The sequence below is a fragment of the Nycticebus coucang genome, chromosome 23, assembly GCF_027406575.1.
Source record: "Nycticebus coucang isolate mNycCou1 chromosome 23, mNycCou1.pri, whole genome shotgun sequence".
In the NCBI taxonomy this organism is placed as follows: Eukaryota; Metazoa; Chordata; class Mammalia; order Primates; family Lorisidae; genus Nycticebus; species Nycticebus coucang.
Genome location: NC_069802.1, coordinates 785,720 through 808,315, shown reverse-complemented (window position 1 = coordinate 808,315; position 22,596 = coordinate 785,720). Strand labels below are relative to the sequence as shown.

Here is a 22,596-nt window from a genome sequence, read left to right as displayed (position 1 = left end):
GTACCAATGATCACAGGTTAGATTACAATTATAAATGAAAAATATAATTGTAAACCTGAGGCTTTCATCTTTAATAAGGTGGTTTTTAAATAAGTTTACCCATAAGATACAAAATATAAAATTAGGTATAATGCTAACGTTATGCTATGTTTCAAGTTCAAAATATAAATAAACAAATTTTATGTTCAAAATATAAAATTAGGTATAATGCTAATGTTATGCTATATTTCAAGTTTCCACCTATCCACACTTCTTGACAAATGTTCTCTCAAAAGACTCAAATAATTTTAGTAAGAAAACAAGACACAAAAATAAAAATACAATTTTCAAACTGATATTAACAATACAGTTTGCTTTTTTTGCATTCTCAATGTCCTACTCTCTAACAAATTACAATGTCCTAACATCTGAACCATAACTTAAGTTTAGCAGCTTAGAAAAATGCAGCTGTTCTCCAATGTAGTATGAGTCATGGTGACAAAGAGAGCCAACATGACCTCAAATTTCTCCATTGGACCGGAACACATTTTATAGGTTTTTCGTATGTCGCTCTCAATTAGATTACTGGTATTTGTTTCTTATCCAAAATCAATGTATTTTCTTTTTAGCTCCTCTTGACATGCTTCCTAAATTAGGCATGTTTTCTTCCAGGGGGAATTCCAAGAAATCTGGGGGCAATTTTTTGCCCACAAACAAAACACTACTTCATCCTTACCCGAGGCTTTGGTAGAGTCCCCAAAAGCGCAAAGCAAAGCTCCTCCAGTACCTTGGATGCCTAATGGAAATGAGAAGATACATAGGCTATGCTTCTGCTTTAACAATATCTGCACAGAAGATATGACTGTAAAATGTTAGCAGTGCAAAGAAATGCCAGCTGCCTAGAAAAGAATCCTTCCTGTGGACCACTGAAACTGTTGGAATCCTGTGATTCCTCTCAGAACAAAAACTTGGCAGCTAAAAGTAAAACCATCCTTCCCACCAGAAAAAAGAAAATTCTGTGCTGTATATATGCACTGATGAATGCTCCCACTATGGTCTAGATACATAGTCTAGATACATAGTATTTGCTAAGATATTATGAAATTCTATGACTGAGTGTAACCCCTGGGGCAGTGCCAAAAGGGGGATTATTCTTCCTAGCTAATAGCAAAATCTGCATCTACATGCCAAACCGTGAGCTTTGCTGAATATTACTCATCATTGGCTAATGTGAAAACCCTGCAACTGCTTGCAAACAATGGGCAGTGGAGAAGAAGCTGTGCATGGTGCACCTAATCTGAGTACCGCCCCTCCAGGGTGTTGGCGGCACACCCCAGGATCAGGTTTTGCAAAGCATTCAATCTCAGAAGTGGGGTAGGGCTCCCTGAAATTAGGAGCCAGCTGGGTGTGGTAAGGTGTAGCATAAATGGACAAGTAGGGGCGAAACCTGCATTGCACAGAATTTAGCACAGTAGCACCATGAACAATTGATTACTTAACAAATGCATTTTGGGAGTAATTAAGAGCTGAATAATGGAGAGGGGGGCAGTATAATTAGTGGTTGAAAGCATGGGCTGTGGAGTTGGGCAGCCTGTAGCACATAGCAGCACAGTTCCATTTCTACTTTTTTTTTTTTTTTTGAGACAGAATCTCACTATGTTGCCCTTAGTAGAGTGCCATGGCGTCACAGATCACAGCAACCTCCAACTCTTGGGCTTAAGCAATTCTTTTGCCTTAGCCTCCCAAGGACCTGAGACTATAGGTGCCCACCACAATGCCTGGCTATTTTTGTTGTTGTTGTTGCAGTTTCATTGTCTGCTGGCCTGGGCTGGGTTTGAACCTGCCAACCTGGGTGTATGTTGCTGGCGTCCTACCCACTGAGCTATGGGCACTGCCTCCATTTCTACTCTTCATTAGCTGCGTCACCTTGGGCTGGGTACCTAACCTCTCTAAATTGCAGTTTCTTCCACCATAAATCAGAGATGACATCACTGGAGAGAGTTCTTGGAAGAATTAAATGTAGGTAAAGTCCTTGTGTTTGATTTACGTCTGCAATTATTTTTTATTTTTACTATTACAGAGTAGAGTGCCGTGGTGTCCCAGCTCACAGCAACCTCCAAATCCTTGGGCTTAGGAGATTCTCTTGCCTCAGCCTCTGGAGTAGCTGGGATTACAGGCGCCCCCTACGACGCCTGGTTATTTTTTTTGTTGCAGTTTGGCCGGGGCTGGGTTTGAACCCACCACCCTCAGTATATGGGGCCGGTGCCCTACTCACTGAGCCACAGGCGCCACCCTATTTTTATTATTTTTTGAGACAGAATCTCACTTTGTTGCCCTTGGTAGAGTGCTATGAGGTTGCTGTGAGGCGTCATAGCTCATAGCAACATCAAACTCCTGGGCTCAAGCAATCCTCTTGCCTTGGCCTCTCAAGTAGCTGGACTATAGGCACCCTTCATAATGCCTAGGTATTTTCTTTGATTTGAGACTGGGTCTTGCTCTTGCTCAGGCTGGTCTCAAACTCCTGAGCTCAACTGATCCACCAGCCTAGACCTCCTAGAGTGCTAGGATTACAGGCTAATTAATTTAGAAGATATGTGAAGAGAACTACTATTCAGGGCCACCAATATTCCCACACTTTGAACAACAACAGTACATGGCCGACATGTTGGTTGAGGTTAGGAGCATGGCTTGCAGCCCTGAGGCTTCTCTATGTGTCCTTCCCGGCATCAGAGGCCCACTTTGTCCTCTGCATTCCATTTGTTTCCTTGCTATGCAAACTGTTGGGATATTTATCAATAACATCTCATATTTACATACTTCGATAAATCACAAAACATTTTCATACATACTCATGCACTATATAGTGGCAGACCACATGTATGACAGTGGTCCTGGACAATAATAATGAAGCTGGAAAATTCTTGTCACTTTGGGATGAGATGATCCTGACCCTATATAAGCCTAGGTGAATGTGTGAGTAGGTGTCTTAGTTTTTAACAAAAATGTTTAACAAGTAAAAATAAAATAATTTTCTTTTAAATTTAAAAGCTTATATAAGAAAATATTTTTGTACAGCTGTACAATGTATGTGTTTTAAGCTAAGTTTTTAAAACAGTCAAAAAGTTTTAAAAAATTAAAAAGTTTAGAAGTAAAGTTATAGCACGCTAAGGTTAATTTATTATTTAAGAGAGAAAAAGTTTTAAAATAAATGTAAGGCAGCCTAAGTGTGCAGTGTTTAGAAAGTCATACTGTAGTGCACAATGATGTCCCAGCCTTCACAGTCAACTCCCCTCCCTCTCAGTGACTCACCCAGAGCAACTCCCAGTCTGGCAAGCTCCATTCATGGTAAGTGCCCATATAGGTATAACATTATTTATCTTCTATATTGTATTTTACTGTATGTTTTCTGTATTTAGACACACAAATACTTACCATTATGTTACACCTGCCTGCAGTGTTCAGCACAGTAATGTGCTGTGGGTGTGTACCCCAGGAGCAATGGGTTGTACCATACAGACTAGGTATGGAGTAAGCTGCACCATCTAGGTTTGTCTAACTTGCTCTATGATGTTAGCCCAAGGACAAAATCGCTACACATTTCTTATAATGTATCCCTATCATTCTGTTCTGAAAACCTAACTGTGAGGTATACAGGACAGGAATTGTTATTTTCATGTACACAGGAGGTGAGGTTCTAAGACAGTGTTTTTCAACCTTTTTTTTTTTTTATCTCAGGGCACCCTTGAATTTCTATTGCACACTTAAATTATGTTGATTAAAAAAAGTAAAGAAAAAGAATATATTTACTGTGCTTTGAACTTCTTTTGAAATAATTTAATTAATGATCTTAAAAATTTTTTGAGGCATACCTAAGATCCTCTCACTGCATCCAAGTGTGCCGAGGCACATGGGTTGACAATCACTGTTCTAAGAGATTGTCACTTGCCCACTACCATACATGGCTAGTACTTGTAAAGTGTGGCCTAGGAGCAAGGACTTCTGATCTATAAGTATCCCTGTACCACACTGGTATTGCCTGTTAAGCCTGTAGTTGGGAGTTGAATGAAAGAAAAAGTAGAGTGTGAATACTGATACATCCTTTCCTTGTTACACTTAGAGCTGGGTACACAGGTCACCCCATAAAATTCTGGAAATACAATCTGTAAGTCTCCCTTTATGGCCTATTTTGAAATGCTACAAAATACAAAAATAACAAAATCTCTAGTGATGTCATGTGTCAAAGTTGTATCTCAGAGAATAAATCCACATATATGAGTTGTTTCTCTTACAGCAGTTCTCAACCTGTGGATCGCAACCCCTTTTTAACAATGAGAATACATTGCAGCATCAGGAACATTGAGAACCACTGCTTTAGAAAATAGTTTCTAAGGGTGGTTTTGATTTGCATTTCTCTGATAATTAGAAACAATGAGCATATTTTTATATGTTTATTAGCCATTTGCCTGTCTTCTTTTTTTTTTTTTTTTTGTAGAGACAGAGTCTCACTTTACCGCCTTCGGTAGAGTGCCATGATGTCACAGGACTCAGAGCAACCTCTAGCTCTTGGGCTTCAGCGATTCTCCTGCCTCAGCCTCCCGAGCAGCTGGGACTACAGGCACCCACAATGCCCGGCTATTTTTTGGTTGCAGTTCAGCCCACCAACCTCGGTATATGGGGCCGGCGCCCTACTCACTGAGCCACAGGTGCCACCCTTGCCTGTCTTCTTTAGAGAAGGTTCTAGTCATTTCTCTTGCCCATTGATATAAGGGATTGTTGGCTCTTTTTATGTTGCTTAATTTGAGTTCTCTGTAGATCCTAGTTATCAATCTTTTGCCTGATTCAAAATATGCAAATATCCTTCCCATTGTGTAGGTTGTCTATTTGCTTTGGTTGTCTCCTTAGCTGTACAGAAGCTAAGTCTTATTTGCTTATTTTTGCTGCTGTTGCAATTGCCACTCAAGTCTTCTTCATGAAGTCTTTCCCCAGGCTGATACTTTCACCTAACCCCAATGAGAATGGCCCACATCACAAAACCTCCAAGCTGCAGATGCTGGCTGGCATGGATGTGGAAGAGAAGGGAACACTTTTACATTGCTGGTGGGACTGCAAACTAATTCAACCTTTTTGGAAGGAAGTATGGAAAATCCTCAAAGAACTCAAACTAGACCTCCCATTTGATCCTGTCATCCCATTACTGGGCTTCTACCCAGAAGAAAAAAAAAATTCTTTCATCATAAGGACATTTGCACTAGACTGTTATCACAGCTCAATTTACAGTCACCAAGATGTGGAAACAGCCTAAAGTCCCATCAACTGAGGAATGGATTAACAATGTATATGTATATGTATACCATGGAATATTATTCAGCCACTAAAAAAGATGGAGACTATACATCTTCTTTACTAACTTGGATGGAGGTGGAACACGTTCTTCTTAGAAAAGAATCACAGAAATGGAGGAGCAAGAATCCAATGTACTCAATTTTGATATGAGGACAATTGATGACCTAGTACGCAGTGGAGGGTGGGAGAAGGGGAGGAGAGAGAGAAGGAAGGGAGGAGAAGGGTAGGGGGCTAGCTAAACAACAATGACAACTGCAACAAAAAATAGCCAGGTAGCCAGGCATGTGGTGGGTGCCTGTACTCCCAGCTACTTGGGAGGCTGAGGTAAGAGAATCGCTTAAGCCCAAAGAGTTTGAGGTTGCTATGAGCTGTGACGCCACAGCACTCTACCAAGGGTGGCATAGTAAGACTCTGTCTCCAAAGGACAAAAAAAAAAAAAATATATATATATATATGTATATACAGTTTCTAAGCCAGATGAAGTTCAGTAAGATTGAAGCTTGACTGAAAATGTTTCAAAACAAATTCATTTTCTTGAGATCCTCTGTACAAAAAGCCAATTCTTAACTACTTTTAAAGGAGTTTTCATATACAAAAATTTTAATATCTTATTTTTTAACTTATGGACCCAGAAGATCTTTTGTTTTCTATTTGGTAAAAATATTTTTAAGCATTGTTCAGATGTGAAAAATAAAACAGTAGTTAATGTGCAAATAAATGATACGCAAATAAATGATGAGATTAATTTGTCTTGGATATGGACAAATTTATTACAGTTTACATTCTGAATGTAAAAGACGCAAATAGTAAATTTATCAAGCTTTTCTTATAAGATGCACAGTAAAATAATCCAATAAAATGTAAGTTTATCTTGATGGGGGTCTAAATGAGTGCTTTAAAATCCATCCTCCTAGGACTGAAGAAATAAAAGTGATTCTGAATCACTGAATTCTTGAAATTTTCAGTGTAACACAAAAGTTTAGATGCTGATTAATATATGTTTGTCAATGCTCCTTGAGTAATTTGAAATATTGTTCCAAAGTGTCATCTAGTGTGATCCTGGTCTTGCTTTACCATAATAATGCCTCTAATTTTGTGCAGGTGATCCTTTGCAGCCTGGGAAATGGATTAAAGGAGGAGAAATACAGCTCTATACATGGCTGCTTCTCCACATCATCCAGGAAAACATTCCAGAAGAACTGTGGGAAGGCCAGCCTGGTTATATAGGAAGAACACCCCAGGCACAGAGCTGACAGCTTTGACATACAGAGCAGGGAGTCTTGGCTGAGCCCTGTTCTCTGCCTAGGAGACCAGTGTACTGATTAAGAAAGCCAAGACAGGAAGACTGACTGCTCTCATTGAGTTCACACGTGAGCTACAGACAGAAGCCACATCGCTCAGGAAAGAAAATAGAAGAACACATTTATTTTCCAGTCCTCATGTTTCCACACAGAGGAGCTAGACTAGCACTCCTGGCCTCTCCCGCAACCCGCCTCTTAACTCTTTCCTATTGGAAAATTTGTGAACTTTCTGGTTCAGATCTTTGCTTTTAGGGAGCCAGTGCTCGGGCCAGCTTGTTCTTGCCTGGTCTCTGCCCTGTGGCTGAGAAACTGACCCAGTTCAGAGGCCTGGAATCACTGTCTGAGACTTGCAGGCAAGTTTAATTCTGGGGGCAATTTTAGCAAACCCACTCAGCACCAGATATAAAGCAACATTCACAAATTGATTTTTCAGTTATAAATGATGATATTTTGACCTCTGTAAATCAAACTCTCAGTGGGTTTCAAGATCAAGTAAGGTACAGGATGTTAAACTCCCAAATATAACAACAGATACTGTATTTTTACTTAACACAGAATTTGATTTTGAAATTAGCATTTTACTTTGACATTCCATATTTCCAAACTATGTGAATATCATCTGTAAATATATTTTATTTACACTCTACAACACAAGCTCATAGTACTGATTATCACTTGCAAATGACATAATAATACCTAATATGTTGACATGTACATAAGGGTCCAAGGGGAGAAATAAAGAGTATTAGTACTACACGAATGCCTACGTTATTACAAAAGACCTCCGAACCAAATTACCTGAGGCTGGTAATCAACCAACAGAAAGGGTGAACAAGCGTCATCTATCTGTAGAAAACAAAAATGTCAATTACACCTTGGATATGGACAGAAAAAGAACAGAAAATAGAAGGGAGATGTTACAAATTCAAGTTACCTCTGTAACATTACTCAAACTTTCATGACAGTTTAGGAGTATGGATTTGGAGAAGAGGAGCCTCTAAAACTTGCTTAGGAAGTCCTGGAATTGAGATTCCCCCCCAAGCCACAGGGGAATATGTCTCAGTGATAGCTGACAGGGATGCCTCTCACACTGAGAATATGGGTATTATTTGGTCTGAGAAATATCAGAACGAACTAAAGGATGACCTTCAGTTGTCATGTGGCTCTTTATACATGAATCTAGTGTCACCTAAATTAGCAGAATGACTAGTCCTCTGCCATGGAACCAGCATGAGGAAAGGATTCTCATAGTGAAGATTATCATGCAATATTCAGCAAATAACTGTTCTTAGACTTTATCCTAAGAAAAAAAATACTTGAGAGACTATAAACTGTAGAAAAAGAGATTTATTATATGTTAATCATAAAAAACTGTGCTGAGAAGCTGAGTACTAAGGTGCGGGTCTGGAGTTATTTATGGCATTTATTTCTTTGGTGACCTTTTAAAATGGAACTGAGAAAAAATTGATACTGATTCTTGTCTGTCTCAAATGATTTAGGTTGAGTCCTGTTTATGGCGTAACATCTCAGAAGCCCCTTCTCAGAGTCTCAGAATTCATTTTTGATGAGTTTAATTTGATTTGTTTTCTCACCAAACTGAAAGGGTGGGGTTTCAGTCATAATTTCTCAAGCTCCTTATTGCTTCCAAGTCCTAAAATGTATGATTCTCTAGAGCAGGCATCCTCAAACTTTTTAAACAGGGGGCCAATTCACTGTCCCTCAGACCGTTGGAGGGCCGGACTGTAGTTTAAAAAAAAAAAAAAAAACTATGAACAAATTCCTATGCACACTGCACATATCTTATTTTGAAGTAAAAAACAAAACGGGAACAAATACAATTCACACCGCTTCATGTGGCCCACAGGCCGCAGTTTGAGGATGCCTGCTCTAGAGAATAACAAAGGTATAGATACTATGGAAAAGCATAAGCTCCAATCTCCTTTTATATCCTCACAGGGACTTGTCATCTTCTCTTTATACTCATCACATGTATTTGGGGAACTGTTTCATTCCACTAGTCTCTTGTGCTCATCCACATGGACCAAGCTCTTCCACACCACACAAACCCAGAACCACGAACACACACACAGAGTGAGGGAAGGGGCCCCATCATATCTAACTTGCCCAGAATAAGCATTTAGTAAAAATTATTTATTTATTTATTTTTGTTGTTGACACAGTCTCACTCTGTTGCTCTGGAGAAAGTGCTGTGGCGTCATCATAGTTCACAGCAACCTCAGTCTTAGGTTCAAGACATCCTCTTGCCACAGTCTCCTGAATTGCTGGGAATTGCTGGGATTACAGGTGCCTCCCACAATGCCAGGCTAGTTTTTTAGTTGCTCTTGCTCAGTCTGATCTCTAACTCCTGAGCTCAAGCAATCTACCTGCCTTGGCTTCCCAGAATGCTAGGATTACAAGCATGAGCTACTGTGCCTGGCCTTCAATAAAAAAATTCTCTAAATTGAATTAAAATTATGGGAAAAAATAAAAACAGAAGTCAGTTGGGAGGGAAAAGCTGAAAAGATAGCCTCTTAGAGTTCTGACTTTTGTGAGTTTTGAGTAATGCTTACTCATCACCTCCAAATGTTATCTTCTGTACTTTAGCAGGGTAGGAGGAAGTTATCCCTCCTGAAGTTGGCATGGTGTGAACGTATCTGAAGACAATATATGCTCAAGGGGAAAGGTGTCTGACCATAGACCAGGCTGCCCCACTATGTGAGGGACCCATGCCCAAAAACAGACAACCCTTGAATCTCAGACATCAATTTCACCTGAATAAAAACATCAGAATTTTTCAAAAGCCCAGTTAATCAAATTAGGAGATAATTACAAAGCTTTTCAATCTTTGTTTTTATTTATTTGAAGGACACAGCAACACTGCTTGCCCACTTTCCATTTAGGTAAGCACACGTTCATTTTATTCAGCTAATAAATCTAATAGTTTTGAATGCTACTATCTGCTTTTGAGAACTCTGTTGAGTCCACTGATGAATCATTTTGAAACGGTTAGGTCTCTATATTGTTAGACAAGTATGTGTTTCTAGCGTCCAGATACTTCTGTAATTAAAAAAAAAAAACTCCAGTAGAAAAATTACTACATGTCTTAGCATCAAGAAGTTGAAGGACTTCTTTAAATATCTCTTTCTGTAAAAGCTGTATCTGAAGAAAGGGCATGCTGGATCATGGGGATCACTCAGCTGCTTTCCAGATGGCCCTACCAGATAACACCCTCACCAGTAAAGCATGAAGGTCTTGTTAACACTTGTATACATGTTAACACTTCAACTTAGTAGATTTCAATGTTTTGCTAGTTTGATGGGTAGGAAGTGACATTTTTATGCCCTAATTTTCATTTAATTGCTACTAATGAATCTGAACATCTCTTTAGATGTTTGCTGGCCTTTTGGGCTTCCTCTTTTGCAAACTGTTGGGTTTTTTTTTGTTTGTTTCCTTGCTTATTTTTTAAAAAAATTTTCTTTTTTTTATTTTGTTGTTGAGACAGAGTCCCACCCTATGCCCTGAGCAGAATGCAGTGGCATCGTAGCTCACTGCAATCTCAGACTCAGGCTGTGGGCATCCCTCTGCCTCAGCTTCCAGAAGCTGCTGGGATTACAGGTGCTCACCGCAGGGGCTAGCTGGGTTTCTCGCTCTCTCTTTTTTTTTTTTTTAGGAGCCAAGGGTCTCACTCTCCCTCAGGCAAGTCTTCAACCCCTGAGCTCAAGCAATTCTCCTTCCTCAGCCTCCCACAGTGCTGGGATTACAGGCGTGAGCCACTGTGCCTGGCTACAAACTTTTTATCCTTTGACTATTTTTATTTTCAAGCTCTATCTAAACTTTGGTGAAGTTTCTTAGGTATTCTAGAAAAGTAACCCCATTATCAACTTCAGACGTTATCCTATCTCCTTACAAAGGCTCTTACCTTTTTCAAAGGAGTCCTTTGTTGAAGGAAATTTGTACTTTTAATGTAATTTAATAGGAAATGAATTTTTTCTAATTTATGGAATCTTCCTGTTTTAACATACATCCTATTTTTTAATCCTCTAATTATACTCAACAAGAATGTGTATACTACTTAAAGTAGGGTTTAAAAAATATTTTTAACAGTTCAAATTAAATGGTTAGATACCTGATATATCTACTTATGAGTTATCTGCTTTAACTATCAGTTTTTGAAAGAGGTACATAAAATCTCTAACGCAACTGTTGATCTACCTATTTCTTCCTGAAGTTGTATCAGTTATTAAACAAAATTTGTATTGTTAGTGTATATTAATGATGGCTGTATCTTCTTGCTCTGTTGTTCTTTTATCAGCATATAAGATTTGTGTGTGATGATGATGGTTTGTCCATCATCATAAAGTTTCTTTCAGTTCATATTTGCTTGGTACCTCATTTTCTGTCCTTTTATACCTTACCTTTTTTTTTTAAATTTGATTTTGTTTTCTCTAAGTGTTACTCTTATAAACAATATATTTCTGAATCTTTAAAAAAAATCTAATCTTAGAATACCTGTCTTTTAAGTGGTATATTTTAGCACATTCACATTTATTATAATTACTCTATCATTAAGGGTAATTTCTGATTTCTTTACCATTTACTGTATTCTTCCTTTACATCTTTTCTTCTTTTATTTAATAAAAATAATAATTCTGGATATTAGTATATCAGAATGTTGGTAAACTATAGTTGTCTGAAAGTTCAATTATATTATTTCATTCTACCATAATAATTTCAAAGAAAAGCAAAGTTTCCACTAATTTGTTTGATTATAATTCTTTACCTCATTCCACAACTGTAGTTCTTCTTGTTCAGGCCATAATTCTTGAGGTAATATCAGAGCACCTAAAAATAAAGTTATACCCATCTGTTAATTCAATAGTATCTCTTCCAAAATTAAATATGTCTATATAATTCCTTTTCAGATGCTATTTTTCATTTTTTAGTCTATGCAATTGCCCACATATGTCATGTGGATATTTCAGCATTTGACTTAGTAAAAGGAGACATAATTATTAACCTTAATAAAATCAGAAAGACATTACTCTCAAGAATGAATTACATATATGTCTAAATAAAAACGTGTACATGAATGTTCGACAGCAGCATTTATTCATGCTAGTACAAAAGTAGAAACAATCCAAATGTCCATCAACTGGTAAATAAACAAAATGTAGTATGTCCACACAATGCAATGCTTTTCAGCCATAAAAATGAATGAACTAACAATGTACGTCTGTTACAATATGAACCTCAGAAATACTAGGTTCAGTCAAACAAGCCAGATATAAAAGATCAAATATTGTGTGACTCGATGTGTATGAAATGTCCAGAAAAAGAAAATCTATAATGACAGAATGAGGAGTGGCTGCCTGGAACTTGAAAGAGCTATGGGGATTGACTGCAAATGGACATAACAGATCTTTTGGGAATAATAGAAATGTTCCAAAATTATATTTCTATGATAGCTGCACAAGTCTACTTAAAAAAAAAAAAATCACTGAACTGTGTACTTAAAACAACTCAATTTTATGGTAGGAAAACTATATTGTAATGAAGGTATTTTTAAAAAGAATTACTTTAAGTAAAATCTGAAAGAAAATATAAATTGAAGCCATTATTTAATGAATACTATACAGTAGGCAAGAGGCACAAATTCCCAGGTGAATTTTAACTTTGTTTCCTCTAAGACAAGTCATTCAGAAATGAATGAAAGTCATTTGTGTATACACAGATGGCTTTATAAGATACATATATACAACTATGATAAGTTATATAGGGACAATGAAATTTAAAACCCTATACTTCTTGCTTACAGATTGCCAGATCAAATTCTCTTAGTCTTTTTCAATGATGACATAATTTTTTGCTTAAAAGTAAAACCTCCTTATTATATTAAGGATATCACACTGTATTAAGAAAAACAGGCCAACATCAGACTAGAAGGTGAAATAAATATGTAACCAATATTAATTAAGGTTATAGATTCAGCTCTATGAAATTTTATTTTATATTTGATAAAAATGTTTTGCTTTTTCCCAGGGTCATTTTTACTTCAGCACGAATAATATTATAACTAAAATTTAATTTGCTTAAGTGTGATTTTTATTGAGTTTTCAAATTTGGAAGCAATTTCATACAAAATGGGTACCAATGTCTTAAAAAAATGAAAAGTCAAGATAATCAGTATGAGATTTTTCTACCAATTTCACTTTTATCCCTAATAATTTCTTTTCTTACTTTTTTTTAAATCTCTAATAATTTCATAGTAAATTATTCAGGTTATGTCTTCTGGACTAACTAGTGCTGGAACCTAAATCTCAAGTGCTATTTTGAAGAAGAGCAGCGTAAATAATTTTGGTAATCTGTAAACAGCAGTACACAGTGTGTACTGTGTTTTAATTCTCATTTGAATGAATACTGAACTAAAAATACAAACCTTGAAGGAAACGTGTCTTTGTATTTTATGGATGAAGGGGAAAAATACATTTAAATATATAAACAAAAAAGAAAAAATGAGATTAAAAAAGTCTGTCCCTAAACTTAATTTGTTGTGTTAGGGTCTTTGTATTGTAAAACATGCATTCAGTCCATCATTAACCATTTTTCAGTTTCTGGGTGATCACAGTTTTAATTACTTCACCTGGGTGATCACAGTTTTAATCAGGAATCATTTAGTACTCTGAAGCACAATGACTTTGCACTGATGTTGTCCAACCCCAAATCCACACGAACTGAAATTTACTTACTAAATGTCACAGAAATGGTTACATTTTGTGGTAGTATTGGAACTAACAAAAAAAGACACGCAGAAAGTGTAAAACAGCATGTAAGTATCAACTTTCTCTTATCTTGTGTGTTTTAATTACTGAAAGACATTTTCCATTTTTAAATTCTGCCAAGAGGGGGCAAACAAAATTAAACACCTTTGATCACATTTTGTATGTGATAATTAATCTTTTAGAGTAGAGTTTACTTTGTCCAACCCAGGGCATTCGAATTGCTTTCATTGCTTTTTAACTACCAAATAACTTTTTAGATGTTTATATGTGCAACTTCTGAAAAACTACCCACTTTTATTATAACAAGGTGGTTTCAAGCAAACTGGAAAATTTAAAGTTTCACAAAATTTCTCAGATGAAAATACAATTATATAAATTTATTTTATTATGGAATCATTGTAAAACTGATAAGCTAAATCGTATATGTAAGATTGGTCTTATTTTCTGTCTTTTTGGAGAAAGAGAACACAAATTAATGTTAAAATTAAAATGATGAAAAGTCAAATAGTAATTTTTTTTTTTACTGCGATTCAAAATTAGTTGAAACATGAAATTTTTTTTTTGGGGGGGGGGTTTGCAGTTTTTGGCCTGGGCCAGGTTTGAACCGGCCACCTCTGGTATATGGGGTCAGCACCCTACTCCTTGAGCCACAGGCGCCACCCTAAAACATGAACTCTTTAAAAGTCAAGTACTTAGATTTAAGCTGGCCAAGGTTATTTCACTGAATTTAGGAAAGAATAAGTAAAGTAACTACCAGACACTCTTTCTCTTCTCAAAACTATTTTTCTTTAACATATAGGTGCCAAAATCAAATATCCATGGGCTAAATTTCTTAAGATAATAATAGCTTAGAATACTATTTTTAATTTAATATGAATAATAGTAGTATGAGTAAGATTCTATCAAAATGTTCCACCGGTCCAATGGTCCTCTTACATAAAAGTCAGATTTTGGCCATGAAGCTTGTGATATGCTTACCTTTCATTATAGGGTTTCTTAATTTGAGTTACACAGACTGAAAGCAGTTGAATAAAGAGCAGATAAATATTAACTTGCTGTGTAAAGTGAACTTCTGAATTGATTTACTAAATCTGTGCTATAGACTTTCCTTAGATGCTCTTCTCTCTCTCTCTTTTTTTTTTTTTTTTTTTGAGACAGAGACTCACTCAGTGCCCTAGGTTGCTATGGCATCATACCTCACAACTTCAAACGGTTGGGCATAAACGAGCCTCTTGCCTCAGGCTCTTGAGTAGCTGGGACTACAGGTGCCTTTCACAGAGCTGGGGAATTTTTTTTTTTTTTTTTTAAGAGATGGGGTGAGCTCTTGCTCAGGCTAGTCTTGACTCCTGGGCTCAATCTACCTGCCTAGTCCTCCCAGAATGCTGAGGGTACAGACGTGGGCCACCACACCTGGCCCTCTTCTGTTTTATTTTATGAGCCCTTTAAAAAAAATCCCTAGGTTAATCCCTAGGTTCAGTCCTCTACATTCCTAGCACTAGATGTTAAAAAATACGAAATAATAAAAAGGAGCCTATGACAAAAAGAAAATGACTATGGATTAGGGTATTTGATACTGTCCTTAGCCAGTGCTCTTTAGAAACACAAAACTGGAGTGGTAAGAGATCTTGGGAACTTTTGCAGACATTCCTGACTACCCACAACTGTCTTTTAAGCACTGGCTGCACAAAACATTCACTTTATTGATTGGACACAAATGCTTCAATATTTTCATCCAAATATTCATAAATCCGTTCAGAAAATGAAAAAACAAAAAAATACTGCTTTGGTATTTGTTTTATCAACTGAGATTGTGAAGAATGTTTGCCCACTGATCTTTTAGAACAGTAAAGACTACTCTGCCAGCTCTTAAAATAGCCAGGTTTGAATCATTTCCAAAACTTATATAAGCAGGTAAAATCTTTTGGTAACAATTCACATTGCCCTAGAATTTGAATGATACTTAATATTGGCATTTCTGTTATTCAAGTAGTTATACATAGATCTCTCTCTCTCTCTCTCTCTCACACACACACACGCGAATTGAATGTGTAATGTCCTACTTTTAAGTCATTTAATATCAATATGATATTGATATCATATAGCAGAGTAACAAAAACGTATAATTTGACAATGAATCTTATACAGCATTACCTCACCTAGAGGTATTTTGTCTGTATCTCTCTCTCTTTTTTTTTGCAGTTTTTGGCTGGGGCTGGGTTTGAACCCGCCACCTCTGGCAGTGCTTCCCCCTACTCCTTTGAGCCATAGGCACCGCCCTGTATCTCTTTTTTTTAAAGATGCAGTTGTCTCTCTCTGGTACTTTAAATGTTTTGAATACATGATGTAATATGAAAAATTCAATAAAATGTTGAAGTAAAATGAACATAAATAAATAAAACAATTACTTATTAGAGCCTTAATTATTATTGAAATAAAAATGTTACCTAGCTTCCATCCTCTAGAATAAGATTTCTCCATAGGTTTAATTTTCTAATTCATACTATGAAAATTATAAATATTGGGGGCGGCGCCTGTGGCTCAGTGAGTAGGGCGCCAGCCCCATATACCAAGCTTGGTGGGTTCAAACCCAGCCCCGGCCAAACTGCAACATAAAATAGCTGGGCGTTGTGGCGGCGCCTGTAGTCCCAGCTACTTGGGAGACTGAGGCAAGAGAATCGCCTAAGCCCAGAAGCTGGAGGTTGCTGTGAGCTGTGTGACGCCATAGCACTCTACTGAGGGCGATAAAGTGAGACTCTGTCTCTAAAAAAAAAAAAAAAAAGAAAATTATAAATATTATCTCAGTATTTTCAATTTTTATGAATACTTAAACGTAATGAGTAATTTCTTATATACATACATATACATTTACTTTTACTTAAAAATGAGACAACTCCTGTAGTATAAGACTGCAAATGTTTCTAAGACTTACAATATAGCAAAATTAAGCATTTTAAAAAATAGGCTTAAAGAGAACCTTTTAACAATAATGAGATAGCACTTACTAACGCTGATTGAGCATTTATTTGATGTAAAGTACCATGTTAACCACTGTAAATGTGTTATGTCCTTTAATTCTCATACTAATCTTTCAAGATGGATATTATTATTGTTGTCCCCATTTTAAAAGGAGGAAACTGGAGGAAGGAAGGAAGGATTAAGTAATTTGTCTAAGATCACCTAAATAGATACGCAAAAAGGCAGAGTTCAAGCCAAGCCTGATAAATTTATTATTCCTAATTCTATCACTTTTAGGCAAGTCTTGCCTTGAATTCACACAAGTTTTTACTATAATTTATTTAAGTTCTAATAATATAATAAACTAACTACATTTTCTGTGGTACTGAGTATTAGAAATAATTTAAGAGTTTTTGTAGTTCATAACAGAGAGTTACTTTATTTCAGAACCCAGCTGAATCCCCTCTCATTGGACAACTATTCAAGGTAGGCAAATAATCATCACTTCTCAGTTATATATTCTCACTACTACAAACATATCCCAAAGACACAGTTGTCTGATGGATTATACTCTGAGCACATTCTGTGTTCAGGAAGAGATAAAGCTATGTTTCTTAGATTTTAATATACAGGTGATCTTACATACTTTAATATACTGGGTGATCTTACAGGGTGTATATATTTAAAAAATGCAACTTTATATTCTTATACTCCTGGCCATCCCCTGGGCCCCAAGTAAACATGGAAGCTTCCACGGTGCACTGCGTTCAACCACATTGCCTCACTAAGACCATTAGAAGCCTCCAGCCATGTCCCAATCTTGCATGGAGCACTTAGAAATTACCGTTATATTTAACTTAAACTCAAGCACTTAAAAAAGATAAAAGGGGTGGCGGCACCTGTGGCTCAAAGGAGTAGGGTGCCGACCCCATATACTAGAAGCGGCGGGTTCAAACCCGGCTCTGGCCAAAAACTGCAAAAAAAAAAAATTAAAAGGGGATATTTTGTGGTCCTTCCATAAAATATGTAAACACACTCTTAGGGTAAAAAGGCCAGAGAAACCAAACAAAAAAAAATTTCTACAATTTATAGACAATCAGCACTAATATTCTATGTTTGAACCCAAATGTTAAGAGGGAATTATTTTTTCCCCTTGTTTATGTGTTAACTAGAGTTAATGTGATTTTCCTCCCAAGATACTCTGGATGTGGACTTTATACTATCAAAGAGCAATCAATAATGTACTTAGATTACTTTCCATGTTTTCAGAGACAGTGTTATTATCTATACTATACTATTTTTGATAAGTTTCATCGACATATTATCCTTCAGTACTATTTAGTAAAGTGAAATTATCAGTCTTTTTTGTTTTTTTAATCATCAGTCTTGTACGGTACACTTTGATGCAAATAATATAAGCAGACAACTTATATGTCTATAAATACATTATGTGTAAGAAAAAGAAAGACCTGATTATTCTAAAAGTGGTGTCAATTATCTTTTTCTCATTGCTGGTACATACTTCATTGTAAGGTTGGGAATTGGGAAATAATTAACTGCTGATTGAATGTTAAGAATTATTCTATGAGCAAGGGGCCTGGATGAGAAAAAAGGCAGTCCTTAATTTAGTATTGGCCAGTTGGTCATTCATTGTCACAGACAAAACCAAGTGACAGATTGTTGTAAATATCCAAAATGTGTTCCTCTTATAGGAAATTTCTTTCTTTATTTTGTTAATTTTTTTGAACATTAACTGCTGAATCTGTGGGTGACCTTTTATCTTCTCATTGCTAGTATGCCTTCTGCTAATTCACTTATTGCCAAAGATGTTGCACTGGTTGACACTTTTATTTCCCTCTGGTGGTGTGACACTTGTTTCACTGTTTCCGACACATCCAGTTGCATCTTGATTGATGTTGGCAGATTACCTCCGAATTGGCTTACATGTGACACGTCCCCCAGTGCTTCCTTTAGTAACTCATGACTAGGGAAGACCACATTGTTTATCTCCCTCTCCCCTTTCCACCACATTTTTAGAAAGGAAAAATTAGTTTTTCAGTATTAAGAGCAGGTCCAAAGGTCAGTCTAGGAGGCTTCTGGGAGGTAAAGGAGGTATCTCATCCTTTTGCTTGAAAAATACCAGGGATATTTATGAAAATGATTGGTCAGCCAGCAGAAATGTTCTTTTCCAGCTATCAGCTACTGCTTTCTTTCCATAGTTACTGTTCAATTACCAGCAGCCTGAAAATCCACTCCCCTTCCCCTAAAGGCAGTTGTTATCTCCCACTGATGCAATAATCACTGCAAGAATACAGGAATACAGCATGTAACATGCATGGATAGCATATTTTCTTTATATAGCAAAATCACTTTAAAAACTATTCTATTCTGCTTAAGAAGACAGATAAAGATTACAATCCTAATTTTACCAATAATGTATTTAAAATAGAAAAGGACTAACATTTACCTTTCATAAGCCCGGCTGTATCACACTGGCTATGTGGAAAAGGCTGTTATATTATGATTGCTTAGATTTCAAAGCCAAATTACGTTGCTCTTCAAGCAGGGACTCCCCTACCCCCCAATCTCCAATGCTTCAGGAAAGAGGAAAATCAAAACAATGAAAGGTGGGGGGTGCCTGTGGCTCAGTGAGTAGGGTGCCGGCCCCTGTATATCCAGGGTGGCGGGTTTGAACCCGGCCCTGGCCAAATTGCAATGAGAACAACAACAAAAAAAAATAGCCGGGTGTCGTGGCGGGCGCCTGTAGTCCCAGCTACTCGGGAGGCTGAGGCAGGAGAATCGCCTAAAGCCCAAGAGCTGGAGATTGCTGTGAGCTGAGAGGCCATGGCACTCTACCCATAATGAAAAAGTGAGACTCTGTCTCTAAACAAAACAAACAACAACAACAAAGAAAAGAAAAGAAAGGAGAGCAATAAAGATTAGGAAAAATACAATAGTCTCCATTTCTCCATCTCTAATTGAGGGCTGGGCTACAGGCTCTGAAAGGCCTCCGCAGTTGTGATTTTAGGTCCCCAGTCTGCTCACCTTTACCTCACCGACAGGACAGCACAGGGAGCCTGCTGCTGCACAAAAGAATTCACGGGTGTTGGAAGGCAGTGGCTGGCACAGGAGGGGTTCCTGGCGTTAGAGTTTGGGGGATGAATAACGGTTCCCCAAGGTACTTGGAAAGGTGACCTGTAACTTTTAGGGGATCAAAGAAGTTATCCACCCCCTAGAACGTTTGCGTTCTGCTCTGCCGTGCCCCCAAAGCTTGAGACCTACTTCCCAGATCTTGGTTTTCCTATTTCTTTCTCTAAACCAAGTTCAGGAAGTCCTTACTGTTGTCAAATCACATCTGCCTTCACTGGCTTTAGCTGTAGCAATACCTGAAAGTCGGGCTTGGACGCCTGACTCTCCAACTTTGCGTGCAGAGGTCTGTCCTCCGTTTCCTGACTTGGTGGCTGAAAACCTGTAAGACGCAGAGCGCCCACTCTTTCCCCTTCTGAAGGGCCAGGACAGGGCCTGTTTGACCTTTCAGGATTATCTGAACCGAACGCAAGCTCACCCACTTGGAGGCTGAGCGCTCTCCAAGTTACCATTGCATCAAGCCCTCCAATAATTGCCATCAAAGGGAAAGCCTTTTCATGTTCACCATGTTAATTCCCGTTACCCCTGGGCCACGGAGGCTGTAAATTCCGAGTATGCAGGAGCCTCACAAGTCTCCACCTACTGCAGCCTGCCCCTAGTAGGGTCTCAGCTGGGTACCGCTGCGCGTGGCCCGGGGACTTGGGACCGGGAAACGCTCCGGCCCGGCCGCCTCACGGGCGCTGCTGGCTGCCACGGGGCGGCGACCCGGGTCTGTTGTCGAGGGCGAGAACCGCGAGAAGAACTAGGGGAAGGTAAGTCCCGGAAGCCAAGTGAAGACCAGAGAAAGGGGACGGCAAAGCGCGGGCGGCGAGCGGAGCAGGGGCGAGCAGCGCGCGGCGCGCGGGGCTCTTACCTCGGCCGGCGTCCGCACAGCAGACCAGCAGCAGCAGCAGGAGCGGGGACCACGCGGACACCAGTCCGGGGGGAGACCCGGGGCGGCGGCTCGCTGCCCGCGGCATCACGGCGCCCGCGGACCACTAGCTGCTGGGAACCCTGCGCTGCTCCGCCGCGAGCCCTGGCCGTGCTTCGGCGTCCCCGGCGTGCAGCTTGTGGGGCCCCGCCACGAACTGACCGCCCCGCGCGCCGCCAACTTTTAAATCTCGCGCACACGTGGGCTGCTGCGGCGCGGTACCAGCGCGCGTCCCTGGCCGCCCACTACCCGCCGCCCGCGGCCTCCTCGCGTCACCGGCGCCCGTCCCGCCCCGCTCCGCGGCGGTCCTAGCCCCCAGGCCAGAGGTTCTGACTCAGCTCCCACGCATGTTCGCCCTGGTGTGGAGGAGAATGGACTTGTAACAACGCACGTCCATTCCCACCTTTGAAGGATTTGAACGGGAGACCGGGCTCCAGGTTTTAAAAATCGGTAGTGGCGGCGCTTTCTCGTTTCTTGGTTCTGCCTGGGGCTCCTCTTCCTCTTCACCCTCCCTGGGCAGCCCTGTCTGTGGAACTGGGCGGTACTGGGGTCGAGGGCCGGAATGCAAACCTCGGTCGCAGCACCTCTCTTTTGTTCCACAGCTCCCAGCACGATGCCTGGTGCGTTTCAGAGCAGTGCCGGTGCGCGGGGAAGTACAACTATTGACCATCTCTCAGAGTCCTAAGAGAGACCATTTAGGGAAACGCAACTGTCTGTTGATCAAGGATCAAGAAGAATGGACTGCTGGAAGCTTGACCACACACGCGTTTCTAACAAATCTAGGTGGTCTCTGGATGTCCTGTGCATTTCCGAGCCTAAGGTTACAATTTTTCCGTGCATTTCTGCAGCTATAGCATTCTGATTTGTAGCGTGACCTGATTTCCGCCAGTTCTCTGCGTATTTTCCCTTAACTTCCTCTGCAGAAACGTCCAGGAAGCAGCTGATACAGTTCTAATTTCCTTCTAGAGAAAGAGGGAAAACTGATTTTATTTGACCTCCTTTTTGAAAGGTGAAGAACATTTTAGGAAAAGGCAGGAAGCACATTAACATTTTGAAAGGAGCATTTTTGGTGTCAGGCACCTTCTCCTGCTATTTCATTTAATATTCATGACATCTCTGGGATGCCGAAGTACTGTGATTCTCCATGGATGATGCTAACAGAGATTGTAAAGCGATCTGCTCAGGGCTATCAGCATGAGGGGCCGCTGGCCATTTTACTCCCTATCATGTTCTTCCTAAATCCGGAGTTTCAGTGTATCAACCACGTACAGAGCGGCTTCCTATATGCAAGGCAAGTCCTTTGGGGGTACAGCGTATAGTTACAGCAGGACCTCTCTTAAGGGAAATCACAGTTTGGTAAAGGACCCCACACCCATACCTAAATGGCTCTATTACAAGGCAGCCTGGGCTAGTGCTTTGTCCAGAATGATATAGAGAGGAAGGAGTAAAATTCTTGATAGATCAGGTAAAAATAAATAATGGCTACCATTTCTAAGTTCTTTATATGCAGGAAACATATGTGAAAGGCCAGATTATAGGGTTTGGTCCAGATTCAAAGATGTGTGAAAATAGTTTTGATTCATGATTGCTTGTACTATGATTTATTTCCAAAGCAGTAAAAATAAATAAATAAATAGTGTAAAGGACGTAAGTGACCTAAGTGTGTAGGTGGATGAACAAAGCTCTATGTCCGTGACCCTCTTCCCAGTGTCTCCCCGACGCGCTCTGGAAGATCACCAGTTTTAGCAGCCAGTGTGGCATGTGAGGCTCAGTGAGAACCCAGAAGCCTGAAACAGTGAACTCTGCGCTTCTTATATCCCCAGCAGGTCAGCAGAAGACACATGTGCATTATGAGTTTTTCCTGTATGAATCAGGCTGTGAGAATGTTCTTTAACATGTCCCCTGGTGTACACGTGCCAGACCTTTCTGAGGAACTAAGGAGAGTAGGGTTATCAGGTCACAGGGGATGATCTGGGTAAACTTTACTGTAAATTGTTTTCCCAAGTGTTATACCAATGTACACTCCCAGGGACAGTGCATGAAGTTTCCATGGCTGCAAAATCATTACCATTCTGGTGAATGTGAAATTTCATTGTGGATTTAATTTGCAGTTCCCAGTTTACTAAGGAGATTGACTGTCTTTTCACAAATGTGTTGGCCATTATTGCTCTCGCTTCAGTGA

At 39.1% G+C, this 22,596-nt stretch overlaps 1 protein-coding gene across 4 annotated transcripts in view; it reads right to left on the bottom strand.

Moving 5' to 3' along the window:
* NMU (neuromedin U) overlaps positions 1-22,258 on the bottom strand; it is a 39,764-nt gene extending 17,506 nt beyond the window's left edge. For 2 of the 4 annotated variants that reach the window (XM_053578137.1, XM_053578138.1), the window contains exons 1-3: positions 20,358-22,258; positions 11,404-11,465; positions 716-775 (exon numbers count right to left, since the gene is read on the bottom strand). In XM_053578137.1, coding sequence (XP_053434112.1) covers positions 716-775; positions 11,404-11,465; positions 20,358-20,463 — 228 coding nt within the window. In that variant the 5' untranslated portion in view covers positions 20,464-22,258. Of the gene's footprint in view, positions 1-715; positions 776-7,421; positions 7,470-11,403; positions 11,466-20,357 lie in introns of all 4 variants that reach the window. The other 2 variants (XM_053578136.1, XM_053578135.1) reach the window with 2 other exon arrangements.
* Positions 22,259-22,596: the final 338 nt, after the last annotated feature.